This window comes from Chenopodium album, chromosome 7 (assembly GCF_948465745.1).
Source record: "Chenopodium album chromosome 7, dcCheAlbu1.1, whole genome shotgun sequence".
Lineage (NCBI taxonomy): Eukaryota > Viridiplantae > Streptophyta > Magnoliopsida > Caryophyllales > Amaranthaceae > Chenopodium > Chenopodium album.
In genome coordinates, this window is record NC_137840.1 from 77,489,076 (window position 1) to 77,510,903 (window position 21,828).

Genomic DNA, 21,828 nt, shown 5'->3' on the forward strand with positions numbered 1-21,828 from the left:
AAATTGTGGTGAGGGCATTCTCTTTGTAAGTCCTTGAACCTCTCCCAAGCCTCATATAAAGACTCATCGGCTTCTTGGGCGAAGTTCTGAATCGCACTCCGTAGTACTGTTGTTCTCTCTGCAGGATAATATTTGTTATAAAAATTCAAAACAAGAGTTTCCCAGTCAGTTATACCAAGCGTAGTTTTATTTAAACCATTAAACCACAATTTAGCTTTTCCAGTTAAAGAAAAGGGAAAGAGAATCTCCCTGATTTGGTCTTGAGTGACCCCGGCTTGCCTTATGGTGTTGCAATATTGACAATAGTCGGCAATGTGAAGATTCGGGTCTTCACCCTTGGCTCCACTGAATTGCTTCCTCTCTATCATCGTTATAAATTGGGGTTTGATTTCGAATTGAACCCCATCAAGAGCCGGAGTAGGGGTGAGATGTGGAAAATCCGTAAGCTTTGGTTGTGAATAATCACTAAGTTTCTTTGGAACCGCCATCTCTGATTCTGTGTCTGATGATGCCTCTGAATTGCTAGAACCAGTTGGGGAATCTCGGTGATTATTGTTATTATCACCAAAATCCGCCAGGATTTGTTTGTAGAAGTTTTTCTGTCTATGGAAGGAACGTTCGATCTCAGGATCGAATGGGATGTAACCTAATCTGGAACACCTGGGCATAAACAAAAACTAGAAGCAAATATGAGATTTGTCTCAGAGAACTAACGCTCTCTGAGACAAAAAGGGAAATAATCTAGACTACAAAAATAATCAGAAATAAAATTAAAACCGTTTCCCCGGCAACGGCGCCAAATTTTGACAGGGTAAAGTCGTATCCCCTAATCAAAAATAATTACCTAATTCACTAACTAAAGTAGATAGGGAAGTAGGGTCGATCTCCACAGGGAAACAAGTCTTTTTACTCCTAATTAAATATTATAATCTAAATTATTTAAGTAACCAATATTAAAAGTTGAATATGAAACTAAACTAAAAAGAGTAGGAAAAGGGAGAAAATAATATATAAAAGGATCTAGGGCATAGGTTCACCAATAAATAATATTCCGGGGTAAAATAGGGTAATCAATTATTGACATTGCATAAATAACATGATTAACAGGCTCTCGCAATTTATTAACCAACATAGACCTAACAGGCTCTCGCAATTTACTAGATCTAAGTTCTTATTGAAAATAGCCTTTAATATCAAATTAACATCTGCTCGATTCATCAATTTAATATTGCTATACTTTTACAAGCTGCAATTGTAAAACATTAAAACAATCCAATAAGAAATCATCATGCAATACCAACAATCAATAATAGTCAATCATCAATGCATCAATTAATCAGATTGTAAAGGGCTCTCGCTACTTATTACAATCACACAATTAATTTACCGGTATTAAATCTCATCTCTCGAATCTTGACTTAACCATTTATAAATTAACTTGCCTATTGAAACTAGACCTAAACATCAATTCTCATCTCTCGACTCTTGAATCAATATTGTCAAACTCATGCATAAAAGATAGGCCTAATCTAGTCACAGAGCATTAAATCAATCAATAGGAAATTAATCTAGCATTGATAATCAACAACAATAATTTACCCCTTCATATTATTTATTAGATCCCCATAAACCCTAGAAATTAAACTACTCACACATAATTAAATATAAACTAAGCAAAGCAATAAAATAAATCATGATAAAAGGAATAAAATAAATAACTAAGATTAAGGGAAGAGAAATCGTCACCAAAATAAATCTGGAATTAATCAAAGAAATAAGGACAAAGGTTTAGAGAGAGATTAAGAGAGAGAAAACTAAGTAGAGAGAGAAAGTCTAAGAGAAAGGATTAAGAGAAGAAGAAGTGGTCCTAAAATCGTATTACGGAGGAGTATTTATACTCCGTACAAAAATCCTAAACTAAAACAAATTAAAACGACTCTAATTGTCTCCTAAATAAACACGCGCCCGATCGGGCGAGGCACCGCCCGATCGGGCGCGCCTTTTTTTTCACCTCTAACAACAATCTCGCGCCCGGCCGGGCGCGTCACCGGGCGCTCCTCCCGCCCGGCCGGGCGCGCCTCCGGGCGCCAGCCTTTTTGGCCGGGCGGATCATTTGGGCCAATATTTGGACTTCGATTGGGCTCCAATTCTTCGGGCCAATTTGGGTTTCCTCTTTGGGTCTTGAATACTCGGTCCAAACGCCCCGGTATCACCTCTACCGAGCCCTTAATCACCGGTTCGATGGCTCCAACCGGCCCTGGGCTATAAAAACTGATCGTGCTTCTCCAGTGCTCGTGATTGCTCCAAAATATCTCGGGAAAATACTCCAAAAGCATAAATCCCTGCAAAAGTCAACCAAATCTACGAAAACACTAGAAAACACCAATTAGTAATAAAAGTGGCTCTAAAGAGCCAAAAACACTACTAATTATGACCAAGGGACGGGGGTAAAATACTATATAAAATGAATACATCAGTGCATTTGTTGTATATGTATTGGTGATCTCTTGTTATTGTTATATTTTTGCATAATGTCTTAAAAATAATTAGCAAAGTACCAATTGTAAAATTAAATTCTATAATTGCATAATAATTAAAGAATACTCCGTATCAAATAATTGCATTTGTTGTATATGTATTGGTGATCTGTATCAAATAATTGCATTTGTTGTATATGTATTGGTGATTTCTTGTTATTAAATAATTGAAAACCAAACCGTTATTATAGTTTTACAAACTATAGTTTTACAAACACACATCGATGTATGAAGTGAAAGGAATTGTAACGAAATTTAAAAAGAGAAGAGCATGTGGTGGATTGATTTGTATTTTCATAAACATAGATAGAATATATATTTGAAAAGCTATCTAATGGTGTTTTAATTTGTTTTTTTTAGGTCGAAACTATATAATTCCCAAGCCATGCTCGTTTTAAAATTAATGGTAATAGAGATTCTATTATAGGCATTAAGAGATTAGAAAAAATTATACCACATATTATGTAAAAAAACTGTGTGTTCTTTTTCGATGAGATTTATAGAGTATGAGTATGAGTATGAGTATGAGTTGAGTTTATTATTGGTAGAGTATCATAATTTTGGTTAGTTGTTGAAAAATCATGGTGTCACAAAAGGTTTCAGTTCTTCGAATGCAAGCAGATTAAGTAGATGAAAATTATCCTCTTATCTACTCCGTATAATATATCGTTTGATCGTATTTTCCAAGAAAGTCTGTGTATAAGATAGGGGGTCTAATTTTTCTATAAGAAATAAATAAATAAGGGTTCCATAAGTGCACTCACAAAATCTATTCAACAATGACAGATTGAAAGTTACAATGAAGCGCAAATTCTATGCTACTCCTGAAGTACCGTGTGCATAGTACTCAAAATTTACAAAGTTTTTTTATTATTTTAATATGAACTTCTTGTTATTTCAATTTATATATGTGTTATTTTTAAATAAGTATATGTTATTTTATATTTGCATGTTTTTTTTTCAACATTGATCATCATTTCGCTGTACTCCAGGTTTATAAAATTTATGTTATTTTGATGTTAATGTCTTATTATTTCAATTTTTATATATGTTACTTTTTAAATAAGTATATGTTTTTGATAAATGTATTTTTTTTTTACGCATGATGTTGAAGTAAATAAATGAATAACATATTATTTTAGCAAAATAACACAAGATTTTAAGCAAAATAACATAAGACATAAAATAACTCAAGTACATTGAGTATGGAGTACCTATATACATACTAAGGGCCTGTTCTCATTTGACTGAACTCAGCTGAACTGAACTGAACTGAAATGAAATGAATATTTTATAAGAGAAGGAAATTAGGAGCTGAATTGAACTGAATTTCAACATATAAGAACAGACCCTAACTCGTGAGTGTGTGACGATTTGTTAATGAATTGATTTTTACTTTCGTAAAATAAATCTTTTTTTTTTTTTGAAAGAAGGAAAAAAAAAAGAAAAAAAAAACTTTTAATTCGCTTAAAAAAATCAAGTGAAAAGTCTAAATTGTCCCCAAATGTTAAAAAAAAAAAATCAGCGAACCCACCGGCCACCTCTTCTCTTTCTCCCTCCTCAACTTCCACACCATTCCCAACTTCTCGATCGATCAACCTAGGGTTTTTTTCTTTGATCAATTCCCAATTTCCAGCTTCAAATTCCAATCAAATGAACTAGGGTTTCTAGAATTGACACAAAATGGTGGCAAATCAGCAAGAACAAATCAGCAATTACTTCCTCGAGCAAGCGAAACTGAGCGCATCTTCAAGCGAAGAACTCGACAATGAAAACGGAGCAATTCCGACGGAATTGAACACCATTAACAGCTCCGGCGGATTCTTGGTGGTTTCGACTGATAAACTGTCGGTTGAATATACAGGTGTTAATTTGCACGGCCACGATGTCGGTGTTATTCAAGCGAATCACCCTGCTCCGGTGAAACGACTCATGTATTACTTCGAAATGAAGGTGATTAACGCTGGTGCTAAAGGTCAGATTGCTATTGGTTTCACTACTGATAGCTTCAAGATGCGCCGACAACCTGGGTTTGTTTTTTGGATTCTTTTCTTTAATTTTCAATTGCGGTGGTGTTTTTATGAATTAGTATTTGGTAATTGATTGAGATTCAAGATCATTGTTGATATTTGATAATTGTATAATTAGTCGGAAATGTTGTCGAAAATGATAATTGCATTGGAGTTTTTAAGAATTGATATTTGATCATTGTTGTTTATTGTTTGTTGTTATATTAGCGGTATACATAGAGGATATGTTCAGTTGCATTGGGACTCAGAATGTGCACTTTTTTGTGTATGATGTATTGTCTCTTGATATGTAATATGGGTGGTGGTAAACTGGTAATTATTGTATGATTTGGGGTAGTATCGTAAGTAATTGTTGTGTTTGAAGTGTACAAAGTTTAGAGGAATCCATCATGTTCATTCTTTGCTCGTTAGGATTCTATTGTTGATTGTGGTAGACAAGTTTTTGATACAATAATGGAACTAATTTTAGGATTGGGAACTGAAATTGATTTGCATATGTATCAGTGACGAGCAGCTGTGTTAAGCGTGATAGGCTATGGACTCAATGGTCCATTTATCGTGTATGATGTATCACACCTTGATATGTGAGATGATCATGGTTGTATTCTGGATGAGTGTGGTGTTTGTAATGTGCAAAGCTTGGGAGGAACATATCATGATTTTTAAAGTTTTGCTTGCTGGGAATCTATTGTAGCCTTTGTAGGGGTGTGGAAGATTGGTTCTTGGTACATTAGGGAAGCTATTTGTAGGGTTGGGAAGTGATATTGATTAGTCTATGTTTTATTGTGCTGTGCAATTTATTACTATAAAGTAGAATTTGTTTGCTATACGTGATGGAGACGAGCCAGTGGTACTGTATTAGGATCTTTTCAACTTGTTAGTGGTACTGTAATTTGTAATGGACTGCTAGCAGCAACCCAAAACAGACTAATAAGACTAGAAAACAGAACAAAATAAAGAGAAAGGTTGAAGCTTTTGATGACTGTCCAAGAATTTATACAGTAGCAATGGAGGGACACTATAGAACTATGAGATAGAGAAGAAAGATTGATGTTTAATTAACAGAACACAAATTACACAAAAGATAGGTTTAGCTTATCGAGCTCCAAGTGTGTTTAGCTCACAACTCCCTATCAATGGCTTTAGGCCACAACTCTCTCATGGGTTCACCAAAATTCTGCCCACCTTTTTCTTCCCCCTCTCCCTCTCTATGTATACTAAGGAGTAAGTATTATTAACCTAGTAAACTAATATTACTAGAATTCCCATACTACCTCTCCTTAGTTAGTCTATTACATGTAATTAGGATTTCCTTACCTGTTAGTGCTACTGTTATCAGGATCTTCGTAACTTGTTTTGTTTTTTGTGGGAAACTGTCAATAATTAACATTGTCTTTGGATTTAAAGATTTGGAGAGAAGGGAACGGAAGGGAAGGGAATGTGATGGATACATTTTCCCTTTTTTCGATAGATAGGACTCACAGGAGAGATTTGGAAGAAAAGTGGGAGGTCACTTTTACCCTCCCTCCCTCACTTTTCCTTCTTTTTTTCCTTCCTTTCCCATCTTTTCAATGTTGCTATCCAAACTCAGCGCAAGAGACTTCAACAAGCTTTCATTTTTTCTTTTCTGAAGAGAAACTTGTGTAATGTGTGAATTTCTTTTTTGATCCTCTGATGTTTTTATAGCATTTCCTGAATTTTTAATTTTTATTTTCATCATACAGTAATCAGATTAGTATGATTAGAAGATAATTTTTTTTGTCCTGCTATTCCATCAAATCATCAATTTCTCAAAATGAATAATTTCGTATTCTTTTACCAAAAAATTCTTCATTGTGTATGAAAGTGATCAAATTTGTTTTTGCTGATAAGGATTCTTAGAATATACAAACTATAAGTTTTACATACTTCGAATTATTTTAGATCTGATAATTGGTGAAAATTAAGGATTTACATGCTTCTAGCTAGTAGCATTTTGTAGTTCAACTTTTTTTTTTGAAGTCACATGTGTAGCTGAACCTTATTTCTAAACTAAATGAAAACATTGTGAGCTTCCTAAGTGCTCACTTGCACATCTATGTATGCTCATTACCTTTTGAAACATACCTTCACAACACCACTTCACTTCAAAACCTCACTGAATGAACATGATGTTTTCTTGATGTTATTTATTTTTTTTTTTTTTTTTTTTTTTGAAAGAGATAGTGGAATAATGGTAAATGTGAAGTTACTTGCATTTGGATTTTGTTTTTGTTTTTGCTTACTGAGTTTGTCTGCAAGGCTTTACTTTGTATCCCCCCCTCTCTGTCCTTTATCCCCTACTTGGTCATTAAAGAGTTGGTTTAGCAGTATCTTATTTATTGTTTTCCTTACTTCTATTGACAGGTGGGAAGCAAGCAGCTATGGTTATCACGGAGATGATGGATTGCTGTATCGTGGTCATGGAAAAGGAGAGACGTTTGGCCCTAGCTTCACTACTGGTGATACAGTTGGTGGAGGAATCAATTATGCTTCTCAAGAAGTCTTTTTTACGTAAGACAGCTACTACTTTGTACAGCATTAGAATGAAAGTAGAAGTTCCATCTCAATGAAGTTTGCAAGTAGTTTTATTAATTGGAGTTGTAAGCAATTGTTTTCTGCCTGTTTGTAAATGTATCTTTGGTTTTAGTTCCTTACTTGCCATTGGTTTCAGCTTTTTAAGTACCTGGTGCTAACGGATATTTACTATGTTGAATTTCCAGCAAAAATGGGATTGTTGTGGGAACGGTGTACAAAGATGTGAAGAGTCAACTGTTTCCTACGGTAGCTGTTCACAGCCAGCGTGAAGAGTATGTTTGCATTTCAACCATTCACCTTCATTTATGAGCTTGGTATTAAATGATATAAGAATAGTAGATCTAGTTACAATTCGATTTTGTCTTTATTTTAATATTTGTTTTTATGTTTGGAGGGAGGGGGGGGGGGGGGTGGGGTGGGAAATGGGGCTTGGGACCTCTACCCTGGTGATTTAAAATTTGCTCCTCAATACAGAAACACAAAAATTGTTACTTTAAGTCCACAATTGGCCATTGACTTCAGTGCCTGGTGACCTGAAATCTTGCTCTACCATAATATGTTGAAGTTGTAGTTTTGTTTGTCTGTTGTGACTGATCATATGCTGATATAGTGACAGTGAGCTATAGCTCTCTTCTATCATCACTTTTGTGCTATTACAAAGCAGATATTCAATGCCTGACCTCTGTTGCCAAAGCATAGATATTCTATGCCTGACCTCTGTTGTCAAAGCATAGATATTCATTCATGTGACCTCTGTCGTTTTCTATTCCTTTTGTCCTATCCTGCCTTTCTATTTTTTTTTTTTTTTTCATGCAACCATGCCTGTTCTGTTCTCTTAGGACTAGCAAGTTAGTAGTTCATGCAAATTTTAAACTAGTGTATGACTGTATATATATGGATATTAAGTTACTTCTATATATTATGATATAACTATTTTTTGTGTGGGGGTGAGTTTGGACGGAGTTAGAAAATTTAACTGTGGAAGTTCTCAAGTTCTGTGTTCTGATAATGGAGTGCATGACGATATTATTTTTTTCAAACTGTGCAGGGTTATTGTGAACTTTGGGAAAGAACCTTTTCTCTTTGATATCAAGGCAAGTCTTCTCTGATGCTATTGTTTATAAACTGTATTCAGTTATTGTGCACATGCTTATTAGTTTCCTTGTAAATTTTTAATGTAAAGAATGTCTAGAATGGGGCAGAGATGGTTACTCAGTAATTTAGCTTTCTCACTTAACCTTTTCTAAAACCTTTATTTTGTTAGTCAAAATAGATTGATTACTTTTTTATCCTTATTTGTATAATATAATTGATTACTATTTTTTTAATATAATAATATAAAATAGATTGATGCTTAGGACTTCTTGTTAGTGTTTGTACTTATGATGCTCCTCATATGAACACATAAAAACCTTAATCTGTATGTCTGTTCTTTGTAGCCTTTCTGTGCATTATAATTTTTTCACTCATTTGTATTCCATTCATTAGGCTTATGAAGCGCAGGAAAGGTTGAAGCAGCAAAGCATGATTGAAAAGATGTCTCTGCCGCAGAATGTTAGTTATGGGTAATGACTTTATTCAAGGAACTGTCATGAACAGAATCTTTGTTAAGCATGTTGTGTTTGGCTTTGACTAGCTATAGCCTTTTTAAAATAGAAAATACATAGTAAGTGCTTGTATGGTGTGTGGCTTACTGCTTATATATGGTTACTGTCTTTTGTGTCATATTGTATGGCTTCTGCGAAGCTTTAGTGAGATAGATCATTCCTGCCTTCAGACCTGTCTTGTAGTCTTGTAGATTTTCTTGTTATAGATTTGACAGTTATCAACTTAAATCTTCTGCTTCTCTCATTATGTTTCCCATGGCATTATATGAATATTATGTCTTGTGTATCATGATATATGTGTTCAATGTTAGATTTTTGTCTAATGCGTGGTTATGGAATACCAGAATTGTCCGCTCATACTTGCTACACTATGGCTATGAAGACACACTTAATGTGTTTGACATGGCCACTAGTACTTCAATTCCACCCATCAGTTTATCTCAACAAAATGGATTTATTGAGCAAGACAACATGTATGCACTCAACCAGAGGAAGACTCTTCGCCAGGTATTATTTCAACAAATCTGTCTATTTTGATTACCAATTCTGAGCACATTCTAAATTATTTGCTCAGTTCAACCTTTCATATATCTAGACAAAATGCCTTTGTAGAGTTTGCATCCATTAATTCCTTGTACTATTAGTAATAATGTGACTCCTGGTTTTACTGTGCTCTATACTTGATTAGATAGTATACTTGCTATACCTCGAATCTAGAATGCTTTAGCTTTGACAGAATCCACATTTATACAACTATATTACAGAGTACTATATTCAAAAACAAAAATGCTGTGCATTTCATCTTTTCTTGCTTAATCTGTTTAAAAGTGGGATTTCTTTACTAGAAGAATTACATTGTTTGGTTGTTTTATAATTTGTCATTCTTTCTTAGCGTCTAATTTGTTGTCAGATGCTCTTTGAGTCTTGGTATTGACATGTTCATCTTGGTTATGAAGTTGATCAGAACAGGGAAGATTGATGCTGCATTTGATAAACTTCGTGACTGGTATCCTCAGACTATCCTGGTGAGTTGTTTGAGCTTCATAGTTTAGCATTAAAATCCTGTTGTGGTTTTATTCCTTATTGTAGTCTTGTAAGTTTACACTTCTCTACTCCCCTCCTTCCAGAATATAATATACCCATTACCCATAATTAGGGTAAGGAAATGAATAAAATATGTGGGTCACATCACATGTCATAAATTGGAAAAAGGCAATGTTTAACCATTATTTTGAAACAGCCAAATTAGGAAAGTGTAACCATGATTTCGAAACGGTAGTACTTGGCTGTTTGCAAATCCTTTGCATGCACAGAACTTCCTGTTGCTCTGTTTGAATACATATCAGATTCTAATTGGTTTCTGGTCAATATTTTCCTATTGCAGGATGACAACTCTCCCATTTGTTTTCTGCTTCATTCTCAAAAGTTCATAGAATTGGTTCGGGTATGTCTTTTCTTCTGTTTATGTATCATTACGCTCGTAGCTGTTTGCATGAAATCATCTTGCATTATTTAACCCCCCCCCCCCTACTGGCCTGTCCTGAATAGTTAAAAATACTTTCTTTTAATGCATTCTTATGTGATGTCCAACTTTGCAATGTAGGTTGGGAAGCTGGAAGATGCTGTCAAATACGGAAGGGTAGAGCTGGCCAAATTTTTTGGTCAAGAAGAATATAAGGAACTTGTTCGGGTAACTCTCTGTTTTGAAATTTGATACTTATTTTATCCCTGTGGAATTAACCTTTGATATGCCTAGCCTTTTGGAATACGGAATATAATGGAGTCATGTAGTAATTGCATGCTTATTACTTTCCTGCATTATTAAATTTTCACTTACCTACCTCATGAGACTGAGAATCCATTGGTCATTTTGGACAAATCTGTTGTATAAGATTCAGAAGAGTCTTTCTTCAGCTATTATACTTCTGTTGTTTTGATTTCTGAATTTCTGAGATTCTTAGATTTTCAATTTTCTGTAGGAATGTGTTGCCTTGTTGGCCTACGAAGAACCCTTGAATTCTCCAGTTGGACATCTTCTCAAAGAATCACAACGAGAAGTTGTTGCTGACGCAGTGAATGCCATGATCTTGTCAACTAATCCTGGCCTGAAAGATTCATTGAGTTGCTTGCATTCACAGCTTGAAAAGTTGCTAAGGCAGCTATCTGCTTGCTGCTTGGAAAGACGATCTTTAAACGGAGATCAAGGTGAAGCTTTCCATCTGCACCGAGTGTTAACCAGCAGTAAAATGGAGAAGCATTAGATTTAAGAATAAAGATCATTGTTTATAGTCTCAAAATCCCGATGCTGGTTTACTGATGGGTGCTACGAGTGGGAATTTGGAATTGGCATTAGGGAGAGCAGTGGACTTGTGATAGTCTTAGCCTTGGGCTAGGAAAACAATCCTACACTTGTTCCACTTCGCTGCTACTTTGTAAAGTTGTTACCATAATATTGATCTGATTTTTTTCATTGGTTATCAATATACATCGTGTTGAATTTCACAATCAAATGTAGAAGGCAAATGTGCAATGAATGAATATTTTCTTTTGATAATACGACTCCTTGGAATTTTTATGTTATCATTCGATTTCTGTAAATCATCCAAATTTGATCTCCAGAATTATTTCATAGTGATTTCTGTAAACCATCCAAATTTCATCTTTAAGTACAAAATTAAAACAAAAAGTATGATAAAAGAATATTAATCAAATCATTAACGTGTATGGTGTATCATTACTCCCCCATTGTATCTATATATTAATTTTTTTTTTTTTTTTTTTTTGGGTGTTCCACCCGGTTTACCCCACCCCTTTGGGCTAATCCGGATTCGCGGATCAATTCTGGGTGGTTAAGTTCCAGTCCCCTCCCGATTGTTGTTGCGAGGGATCGAGCACGAGTCCTCCCTACCAAGTGTAGTCCCAATCACCACTACACCAACAATCAATTGGTTATATCTATATATTAATGACATTAATGTGAAAAAGATTTAAACCAATTATGCTAATAGACATCCACTTATTCCATAAGATTGTTAAACCAAATTGCATTTTAAGATTCATTTATGTATTTTTGCTCATAGAGAGTTACACGGAGCAATGTTGTAAACAACATTTGATTTTTACAACCTTGATAATATCCTCCCATTTTTACGGTTTTACCAATTAAGTTAGTTAACAACCGTCATTGAAGGTAAAGACAATAGGCAATGGCTATTGTGTAGCTTAATTATACACCTCAAATCTATCTAAACCTTAGAATGCACTCAACAAAATATGAGGGAAATCTATAAAACGAAAATGGTGGATCACATTAACAGCTTTTAGCTTTCATTGCGGGAAAAGCGCCTCTTTCTTGCTTTCTCATTAACCAAAATTCTTCAGCTTTTCATTTTCTTATAATTTTGCTTATGGCAATATAGGGAAGTCACAGCGACGTGCAAGAAGAGATCATCTGCTGCCCGAACCACCGTGACATCCCACCTTTCTGCTTTCTGGTACACCTCTTTGTTAAACAATGTGCTTTCCTGTCCTTAAAGTTCTTCTCATTTACAATTTACGCGGTCTTTAATCATGTTTTATTTTTTAGACGTGTACTTGTATTATTTAAGTGTTGGATTTCAATATCTCAAGCTTAACTACAAAGAGACCTCTTCCTCTTTTGTAATATAATGACATCTTGTATGATCTCGAATTTCTTTCAAATACATTAATAGATTAAACATGCATGAATAATGTAATAAGCAATGTAAAATTATTACAATATAAGTTGATGCAACAGATGAACAGAAGATGATGCCTAAAGGCCAAGAATGTACGCGAACCCAATACAAGGGGAAAATTTTCATTTAGAAAGTCATCAGAATTTTGGAAATTATTAGCTAAGATAGAAGTTTTGCTGCAGATTTCTGAATATGGAAAAATTTCCATATAATTAGGACTTTAGTTTGCAACAGCCAACAGGCATTCCGGGTAGTTTTCCTTTTAATAAAATGCCGTATTTGGTTGTGTACTGATTTTTGTGTTCATGACATCACTGTTTTAGATATATTCTGTTGTAGTGACAAAACAATACTCTTTGAATTGTCTAAATGCGCGTTGCATGTTATGGACTTGACTTATGAAACAGATTCAACGCTATGTTTGAGTGACAAAGTACTGAAAGGAAAAGGAGCTTTCATCTGTTAAAACTTTTTGCTTTGATGAAATATTTGCTTCATTTATTGCAGTTACTAGCCAAGACATGACTATAGTGAAGATAGATACGTAGGGTGCTCTCGAGGTAGGCAAGCATCCATAGTTGATACTTGATAGTTCCTTACATCTATATCAGTCTTTTAAGATTCTTCAGAATTCAGATTCCTCTGAGAACCTGTAAAAGGTAATATCATTATTCAAAATTTCATTTTAGATGAATATGTTTGAATGTGCATATTAAATTTAGTGAAGTTTGGATTTGCTTGTTTGGAATTATCATTTATAAGTTACATGATCCCTTCACAGGAGAAAAAATGCTTGCTGAATGTATGGCAAACACCCCAGAAGGGTTCTCAGACATCCAAAGCGGCCCGTGCAGGGGTCCAATGTCTCTTCCTCCGAAAGGCCCTTCTCAAGCTCAATACTGTGGTCTAATTCCTACTGACAAACAGGTCAATGTGCCAAACTCTTGTCCCACAGATGTTTTATCTGAGGAACCACCACCTTGGCTTGAGGATCTCCTAAATGAGCCAGAGAGTCCGATTAATAGAACACATCGACGTTCTGCAAGTGACTCTTCTGCATACTTTGCTGTAGATACTAGTGCGGATGAGTTGTGGTTGAGGAACGTTATTGGGGCACTTTCTTATAGTAACCAAATGCCCCACAATTTCAATAGGATCCCTCAAGTTTCATTTAACACCGAGAAGTCAAATGCTGCAACTGCAAGTAATAAGCAACAGCAAGATAAGTTGGGGAAATCACCCTCAACTTCTACTCATCCATCATTATTACCAAATGGCCTCATAAATGCCAAGGAAGATGCTGATTGGCAGGCCTTAGGTATGTCTTGTTCACCAGAATCAGATGTAATAAAATCTGTAGGGAATAAACCTGAAACGGAAAATTCTACTGGTGGAGGAGGCGACTGCTCTCACTTGAAACCACCTGCTGCATTGAATTCTGATGCAAAACGTAAACAGTAAGAATTAGTTCCTTCATCATATCAGTAGTAATGATTTCTCTACTGAAGGATCGCCTAAGTATAAACATGCACACTTCAATAAAACACTTTAATAAGATGAAATAAAATAAACAATTGAGTGCCTAAATTCACGCTATACTTTCAAAAGATGTGTATGAGTTGCTTGGAAAACATTCGATCAAGTTCTCAGATTTGCAAAAATGATGTAGGCATAATGCTCGAAGGTCACGTGTCAGGAAGCTTCAATATATTGCAGAGCTGGAGAGAAATGCCCAAGTTTTGCAGGTAATCTTTTCTTTTCCCTGCACATTTCCCCTGTCTGACAACTAATTAAGTACAGTAATGAGTACCAAAGTCTTGAGTAACATAGTATTACAATAAAGCATTGTGTAAGATTTCATAATCTCCTCATACATAGTATACATCTACTAATGCAGGCAGCAGGAGCTGAAGTATCAGCACAGCTAGAATTCCTCGACCAGCAAAATCTTATACTTGGTATGGAGAATAGAGCATTAAAACAACGGTTAGAGAGTTTATCGCAGGAGCATTACATAAAATCAAGTGAGTAATATGTCAATAATTTATATAACCAGATCAATTTCATCTGCTTGGTTCTATTTTCTGCATCAATGGTCAATGGAATAACAATATGCCTAAACATACAAAATCATGTTTCAGTGGAACAGGAAATCTTAGATAAAGAACTTGCTAGGCTTCAGTACCTGTACCAGCTCCAAAAAAATTTGAGCCATAATCAGCCACGGCCACGACAGAAGCAGAATCCTGCAGTTCATCGTCGTGGCAAGAGTTATAATGACGTTGATTCTCAGCTTTCCAAGCTCAGTTTACACCCTCCAAAACCTATTGCTCCCAGCAACGCGGCCCTTGAGTAAATGCTCTAGACCCTGATCTTTTCTATATGTATAGCTCTTGTGGTTCTACAAACTTAAGTTAATTAGTTTTAGGTGTATAGCCCGTGATCATTTGCCTGTATAAATCATTGAAGATCTCCCACAGAACTAATTTACAGTAATTCGGATCCTAAGGGAAGGAGATCATATTCGAGTTAAGTGTTATTATATATTTACTTGTGTAATTATTCTCCTAGTACATTGTATTATTTGAAGAGATAATTTATTATGTAACTATTGTATAAAGTATCTTTGTTGTGTGTTTGGCTTCATTTTTAAACTGAGAATAATGTCTAGACACAATAAATTTCATTTCAACAGCTTGCAGCGAAAACTTGCATTCAAATGTGCTATAAGCTCAAAACTTCTCTCTAATCTCATTAATCAGACTAGGAAATTGATCTCTTGCACATAAATTTTTGGCACCAAATGAGATGTTGCATCCTACAACCCTAACTCGCAAATTAATTTTTACATATTTGACATAATTATAGTAATTAGTAACACCACAAAATTTTACTTCGTAATAAACAATTTGATTTAAGAGAGTCTAGAATGACTTTGACATATACCGCCTGTAAATTTAGTGGTATAAGCAGTCCTCCACATCTTCTACATTCCATTTCACTAGAATGCTAATGGAATTTTGGCCTTCAAATCGAAAGCCAAAATAGGAGAAGAAAAATATGTTCATCACCACGACACCACATATATCAAGGAAAGATTAATCATAGGACATTAAATAATCTAGGTCACAGAACTTCCAAATGCCGAAAATAAGAGTAGTTAATAAGGTATAATTAAATGTTCTAAATTTCTAATAACACTATCATACAGTCCTTACCAATCATCTTCCTACTTGCAGCAAAGTTCAGCAGTTACGTTAAACCCATAACAGTGAGTTGATTCAAGAGTTCACTCGCATGGTTTTCCTCTCACAGTAGTTCCCCTAATTATCTAGAGAGTCCAGAGATATCCCATTGTGAGTCCAATATCCAATCACTTTGAGTCTCTATCGCCGTTGTTAGTGTTAGTAAACTGAAGCAAGAGCAGGCATCTATCAGAAACATTTTCTGTGAACAACAGCAGGTCCATGTTCATCATAGTCTGCCTTGGTTACATGTTGATTCTGAGGGAAGACAACTTTGGCAAGTATTGCGCCGCCTACCCATGCTGAGTACTGGGCCAAATTCTCTGGCATGTATTCTGGAGGCTGTATTTGGATGAAGAATTCAAAACAATAAGCAAAGTTAAATGAAGGTCCCCATTGGAGAAATATTGTCAATAATACAAGACATACGATATATGTCAAGTACACAGATTCAAAATGAAAAAGGAATGGATTACCTTCACCACCGAAGGATGAATAGCTGATGTGCTCATATTAGCTTCTTTCTGGAACCTACTCTCAAAACCTGCAGTAACAGGGAAGGTAAGTCAGATCAGCAGAAGTAATAACAAACCCTGGACATTTCTATTAGCTTTCATAGGACATCTAAACTCCATTATCAGGGCCACCGGATAGAATTTTATAAGACGTGACATACCAAGTGCCTAGTTCTAGCAGTATATGCAGATCCATTTTTTGGAAGGAATTTTAACACTAACATGATACAGTTCTCAATAATCACAACAGACAATATTTTGTACGAGTGGTTTATAAAAGATCTACTTCCTGTGTCCCAAAATTGTTACTATAGATAAATTTCTTGGGCATCCCAAATTTTAATAGACAGGAAAACAGAAATATAGAATTAAGGAAGAAGAAGAGAATTTTGGGGGGGGGGGGGGGGGGGGAGGCCCGGGAAATTGATGTGGGTGTATTATCAAAGCAATTAAATCACCACTGAATAGAATTACAACACCAGATCTCCCACCTTTACTAGCAAAGTACAAGATAGAACAGAGGCAAAATAAAGTTCTCAGTTCACTGGTTATCTATTCTATCCTTATGCTCCTTTATTAATAGTTGCTACAAGCGTTCTTTGGCAAGATTTTGTACTTTTAATTGAAGGTGTACAAATCTACAGACATACTCAAATTTAAATCATACACAGCAACAAATACTAAATTTCTTAACTAAAACACAACAATGAGGCCTTGCAACAATTTTTGATAAGAAATGGCAAAAGTTGCTGCATTAGCTTGCTTTTAGGCTTTAGCAAAGCAAAAATATATATGAAGATCTAAGGCAAGTGGTAATTTACCAGTCATAGAGGATGCGGCACCACATAGTACAGTGCTCTCCAGCAACTGCCGATGATTCTCTGATGATACAGTAGATATACAACGAACAAGTTGCTCAACGATGCCATGTGCCTCTAAACCCAATATAGAAGGCTGGAAGAGAGCTTCTCCCACAGCATATCTTTCTTTTCCAATTTTGATTACCTATAACATATTCAATCGATTTACACAATCAATCCCAGAGCAGAAGTATTTCAAATGCAAGTTGAAATTCATTCCGGCCATATTCTAGGATATCTTAATTTCAAGTCATATCATCATAACTTCAGAAAGGGACACCACAGTTTTAAAAAAGTTGTCCAACAAATTGAAATGTGAAATTTGAAGAAATAGTATCAAACAATCCATTGGAAATGAGCTTACTCCCTATGAAAAACCAATGTAAATCTAAACCAAGTAAAGCATAGCAGGGTACACCGAACAGCACTTTTTTAAATGTAGCATCAAGCATTAAAAAGAATCTAGTAGTCCAAAAGGATCACACACAAAATGAACAGATACAAACCTGACCATCAGGCAGAATATGCTGTTCATTGGGGCATGATTGCTGGATTTTTTCATAGGCAAGTTCATCTTCAGCACAGCTTGCATATTGCTCTTTAAGTTTCTCCACATCTTGAACCCGGAGATTCACCAGTGGATTAGACTTCCCAAGTTCCTCGGCAAGTAGCTTGGTTAAATCAGCACCCCCAATCTCAAATCTTCTTGAGGCAATATGATGGACCGCTCCTTCAATAACAGGAGCAATATCTGCAAATCATGCAGAACCAAAGCTTCTATCAGCTAAGTCTAGTTCTTTATGAATCTGGAATCATCCAATGCATCAGGCTACTGCATACAACGATATTTTACCCATGCTTAAAGCCACGTATGCATATACATGTACACACACCCGCGAACATATATGGATGCAAACACGAGCCCATACATCCATATCAGGAAATTGTAAACATAAAGACACACATACATGCACAATATTGTCAGTGTGAATCAGCAAAGAGCCTACAGTCTAATTATTTATGAGCAGCATATTAAAGTACCCCACAACTAAAGATCGATGAATGGAATAGGAGTTAAAGTAAAGAGCTTTGCTACTATTAAAAAGGCACACTTGAGCACACCTATCTTGCCATGACCAATATCAACAGTGCAACCAGAAATACGCCCAGCTGCATAGAGTGACAATACAGCTTGCTCAGTAGCATAAAATCCTGACACGTTGAATTTTTCAAACATCAGTTGGACCAATCGTTCTCTTACAGCCTGAAATCAACAAACATTAGCTGTGGGAAGTAAGAATACATAAAAACACAGGCAATAATAATATTGAATGAGCACTTTTTGAGTTAGGCTACAAAAATAAGCAAAAAATTGGTTAGAAAGGTTAAGAGTTAAGACAAGGGGTTTATCTATCAATTAGCCATGCACACTAAGGGAACTCACTGACTCAATACGATCCCAATTAGCCATGAACACAAAGCAAAAACATTCACCTTCTCTTCCAGCAAGTTCAGAGAATTAACATATGGGAAATAACAGCTTAGTCAAAGAATTATATGCAGTAGCAGATACATAGGCTAGTACAGTTTGGTCTCGCTCTTTCAAACAGTTTGAAACGAGTGAGATTTCATAAATTTCGAAAATGACACGTGGTAAGGAGGAAGAGAGTTCAAATTCCACCTATAAGAAATGTTAGACATAAATATTGTACAAACAGATTTGCAATAACCTTGGGAGTTAACAGCGGGTCAGCAAATAAAATATGGCCTTCATTGCCAATTTCCCATCCAAGGCTTGAATATACAAGATGGTGCAATAAATCTTCCATGGCATCCCAATCACTCACAAAACCACGAACAATAGGATCAACAGTGATGTCCTCAGCCACAGCCAAACCATTTAATGATTCCTCTTCAGGCACACACTTCATTTGTGTAGGAATGATCTGAATCACAATATAGAAATTAGAATGAATCCCACTGAGATACACAATGGTGAAACATTAATGGCACCTATGTTTAGATGAATTGAGATTACATACTCCAGATTTTCGGAAACATGTTGTTTGCTTCTTATTCACTAACTATAATTCTCATAATGTGAATGCCGACTAGGTTAGTTGATTAAAGTCGTGGGGTGGTACTTACGAGTTATAAGTACCGAATAATGTATACATCAATGTCATTAGTGACACCCTAATACCATATAATTCCATTAAAGTTCTCAATCCGATAATTCAAAGAAGCACTCAAATTTTTTTAAAAAGGTACAATTTTTTACACATTCCAAAACCCTTCTTCAGAACCCAGATGGAAAAGCTTCTTCTTCACAAATACTATAGTACCCAGCTCGAATTAACAGTTAATGAGGTAATTCCAAAAGCTAAACTGGGATTTTGGTCCTTCAGATTAAATAAAGAACACAAATTTCAATTCAATCCCAAATCTTGAATAAAAAAAAGTGGGCCTCTCCCAAAAAATGACATGAATTTAAGCCGATGTAAAAGAGAATTGTGATGGCCCACAGTGATTAATCAGAAATATGTCAGTATCCCATAAAAATAGCTTAAATTTGTGTAATTAAGGTTCAACCCCATAAAAATAGTTTAAATTTGTGTAATTTAGAAAATGGAGAGTGAAAAGAAAAGGGGGGAAAGATGAAAAACATACAACAGGAGGAGGTTGATCGGGAATGGCGAAGCCAGCTTTGAGGAGCTTGGATCCAGCGTCAACCACCACTGCTTCCATTCTTTCTCACTCACTTTCCGCTTCTCTCTCCGGCAGCCCTCTGAATCGTATCACCCAATAATATTATACTTACGGAGTATTTACTCAAACTCTAAAGACCCGTGTGAAGTTTTGTGTTTTTTTTTTTACTCCGAACTAGACCTGTCTATTCCCAACCCAACCCGACTCAAATAAAGTAGTTCATTGGCATATGCACCAAACAAAGCTATGTGTTGATTTAAAATGAAGGAAAATTAGGGATTTAAAGTGACACAAGTAGTACTATTTTTACTTAATACGTAGTACTTGTTTAGTTGACAAGATAAAATAGAGGAAATGAAAACTATGGGAATTGGTGAATAGTTGGTTGGATGACAAAATGAAGGAAGTTGGAATTTGCAAACATACTCTGAGGTGAAATCATCGCTGTAATACACGAAATTGAAGCAATTTTAGAGGTTTTGGGATCCGGTGTCAAAAAATCTTACTCCGTAAGATACTAGGTGATACATCCTATAATCATATAATGACATTTGAACCATATATGGTCATATATATTGGCCAAAATGTTTGTGGTTGCCTTGAGTTAAGAAATTGACGAAAGTCGTAAGCGGGTAAATTGACAGTTTAAAGGCAAAGTGGATGGTTCCACCCACCTAAATGGTCTCCCGGGGTGTGTTTGGGTGTATGGGAAGTGTCTCGTCATTTTTTTCCTGAGTTCAAAAAAGTCAAAATTGTTAAAAATTGAAGGCTGTAATCCATATTTTTTGGCCAATTTCGGAAAATTTTCCCCAAAAATGAACTAAATGCATGGGGTGATCCCGGGGTCATATATAGGATCTTATAGGTGTATAAAACAAAAATGTTTATCACAAGGTTTGAACTCAAGACCAATGACAAAATGTAGTAATGTTCTTAGTTTCTTACCACCTTTACTATCTTTTAATTATGTTTCATATTCAATTATAATACACTAAATACTTTAATTTGTACGAAATATCAATTTGAGAGCGTTTATTCAGTTTCATTAGTTATTATTGTCCATTTAATTTTTTTGCAGTTATATATATTATGATTTTATACCTTAAATAACATGTATTGCTATTCAAAGCAAAGCTCGGTGCATCGCCCGAGGCCACACACTAGTTATAATACTAAACGGAGTATAATATTACATGCATATTAGGGGTAAAATATTAGTATTCTAACAATTTTTATTTATTTTTTCGTGTCAACCAAACAATCAATTTCCATCGTTTGTGACGAATGAACGCCCATTCCCCCTCAACATTCTGCATCCCGGGGCACAACTAGAGACTGTACACCTGACCAACAACGCTTGGTTTTCGCCGTTGAGGTTGGAGGACAGGCGGAAACAACAGATTTATAGGGTCATCAATACTATCATTAGGAATTAAACACAGAAAACCATATCTCGCCCAAGGCTTACCGCACTTGGAGCAAACGCTTTTATTGTCAAGTCACATAACTTCAATAAACTTTTATGACATTATTATATTCATATGACATCATTATTGTCAAGTCACATCACTTCAATATACTTTTATGACATCATTGTATTCATATGACATCATTATTGTCAAGTCACATCACGTTAATATACTTTTGTGGCATCATTATATTCCAAAATTTCAAATTAGAAACATAACTCATTATTGATACTTTATAGTCATCTTTACAGGAGTGTTATGGTTTCAAACCACATTATACGACCTCAAGAGTCACCTCACGTATTCAGTTTAATTTTTGAAAAAATATGTCAAAAACTGACCCGAAATTGTGTATTATAACCTTCAATTTTGGACAATTTTTCACCTTTTTAGATCCGGAAACAAAAATTGCCAAGATGCTTCTCATGGACCCTAATGCAAAAACTGACCCGGAAACAATATGTCAGAAACTGACCCGAAATTGTGTATTATAACCTTCAATTTTGGACAATTTTTCACCTTTTTAGATCCGGAAACAAAAATTGTCAAGATGCTTCTCATGGACCCTAATGCACCCTGGG

The 21,828-nt window shown here is 35.4% G+C and overlaps 3 protein-coding genes and 1 non-coding gene across 4 annotated transcripts; 3 read left to right on the plus strand and 1 right to left on the minus strand.

Moving 5' to 3' along the window:
* On the plus strand, positions 1-107 carry LOC145641231 (small nucleolar RNA R71). Its single transcript, XR_014115290.1, has one exon. It is a non-coding gene; the product is annotated as a small nucleolar RNA R71 (small nucleolar RNA).
* A 3,945-nt stretch (positions 108-4,052) lies between these two features.
* LOC145639749 (ran-binding protein M homolog) lies at positions 4,053-11,282 on the plus strand. The gene is made up of 10 exons (XM_081691073.1): positions 4,053-4,567; positions 6,953-7,099; positions 7,309-7,395; positions 8,172-8,217; positions 8,612-8,688; positions 9,075-9,237; positions 9,687-9,755; positions 10,115-10,174; positions 10,334-10,420; positions 10,710-11,282. Exons 1-10 carry the CDS (start codon positions 4,221-4,223, stop codon positions 10,989-10,991), a joined length of 1,365 nt encoding a protein of 454 aa, XP_081547199.1. The 5' UTR covers positions 4,053-4,220; the 3' UTR covers positions 10,992-11,282.
* Positions 11,283-13,170: 1,888 nt separating this feature from the next.
* On the plus strand, positions 13,171-15,057 carry LOC145638677 (basic leucine zipper 34-like). Its single transcript, XM_081689665.1, has 4 exons — positions 13,171-13,906; positions 14,119-14,194; positions 14,347-14,473; positions 14,591-15,057. The coding sequence occupies exons 1-4, from the start codon at positions 13,239-13,241 to the stop codon at positions 14,803-14,805; spliced, it is 1,086 nt and encodes a 361-aa protein (XP_081545791.1). The 5' UTR covers positions 13,171-13,238; the 3' UTR covers positions 14,806-15,057.
* Positions 15,058-15,573: 516 nt separating this feature from the next.
* On the minus strand, positions 15,574-19,934 carry LOC145638678 (actin-related protein 7-like). Its single transcript, XM_081689666.1, has 7 exons — positions 19,740-19,934; positions 18,800-19,015; positions 18,192-18,333; positions 17,576-17,820; positions 17,031-17,214; positions 16,171-16,238; positions 15,574-16,036 (listed from the first exon to the last, which is right to left on the minus strand). Exons 1-7 carry the CDS (start codon positions 19,815-19,817, stop codon positions 15,884-15,886), a joined length of 1,086 nt encoding a protein of 361 aa, XP_081545792.1. The 5' UTR covers positions 19,818-19,934; the 3' UTR covers positions 15,574-15,883.
* Between the last annotated feature and the right edge of the window lie 1,894 nt (positions 19,935-21,828).

What these genes read in the sequence shown, in the direction of transcription:
- LOC145638678 (XM_081689666.1), bottom strand. Translation starts at nt 19,817, where the DNA reads ATGGAAGCAGTGGTGGTTGACGCTGGATCCAAGCTCCTCAAAGCTGGC. An exon ending in TATTGGTCATGGCAAGATAG is followed by an intron (nt 17,821 to 18,191) that starts GTGTGCTCAAGT and finishes CATGATTTGCAG; the next exon opens with ATATTGCTCCTGTTATTGAA. An exon ending in TTCATCCTTCGGTGGTGAAG is followed by an intron (nt 16,037 to 16,170) that starts GTAATCCATTCC and finishes ATCCAAATACAG; the next exon opens with CCTCCAGAATACATGCCAGA.
- LOC145638677 (XM_081689665.1), top strand. Translation starts at nt 13,239, where the DNA reads ATGCTTGCTGAATGTATGGCAAACACCCCAGAAGGGTTCTCAGACATC. An exon ending in TCTGATGCAAAACGTAAACA is followed by an intron (nt 13,907 to 14,118) that starts GTAAGAATTAGT and finishes AAAATGATGTAG; the next exon opens with GCATAATGCTCGAAGGTCAC. An exon ending in GGAGCATTACATAAAATCAA is followed by an intron (nt 14,474 to 14,590) that starts GTGAGTAATATG and finishes ATCATGTTTCAG; the next exon opens with TGGAACAGGAAATCTTAGAT.
- LOC145639749 (XM_081691073.1), top strand. Translation starts at nt 4,221, where the DNA reads ATGGTGGCAAATCAGCAAGAACAAATCAGCAATTACTTCCTCGAGCAA. An exon ending in GTTCACAGCCAGCGTGAAGA is followed by an intron (nt 7,396 to 8,171) that starts GTATGTTTGCAT and finishes CAAACTGTGCAG; the next exon opens with GGTTATTGTGAACTTTGGGA. An exon ending in CCGCAGAATGTTAGTTATGG is followed by an intron (nt 8,689 to 9,074) that starts GTAATGACTTTA and finishes ATGGAATACCAG; the next exon opens with AATTGTCCGCTCATACTTGC.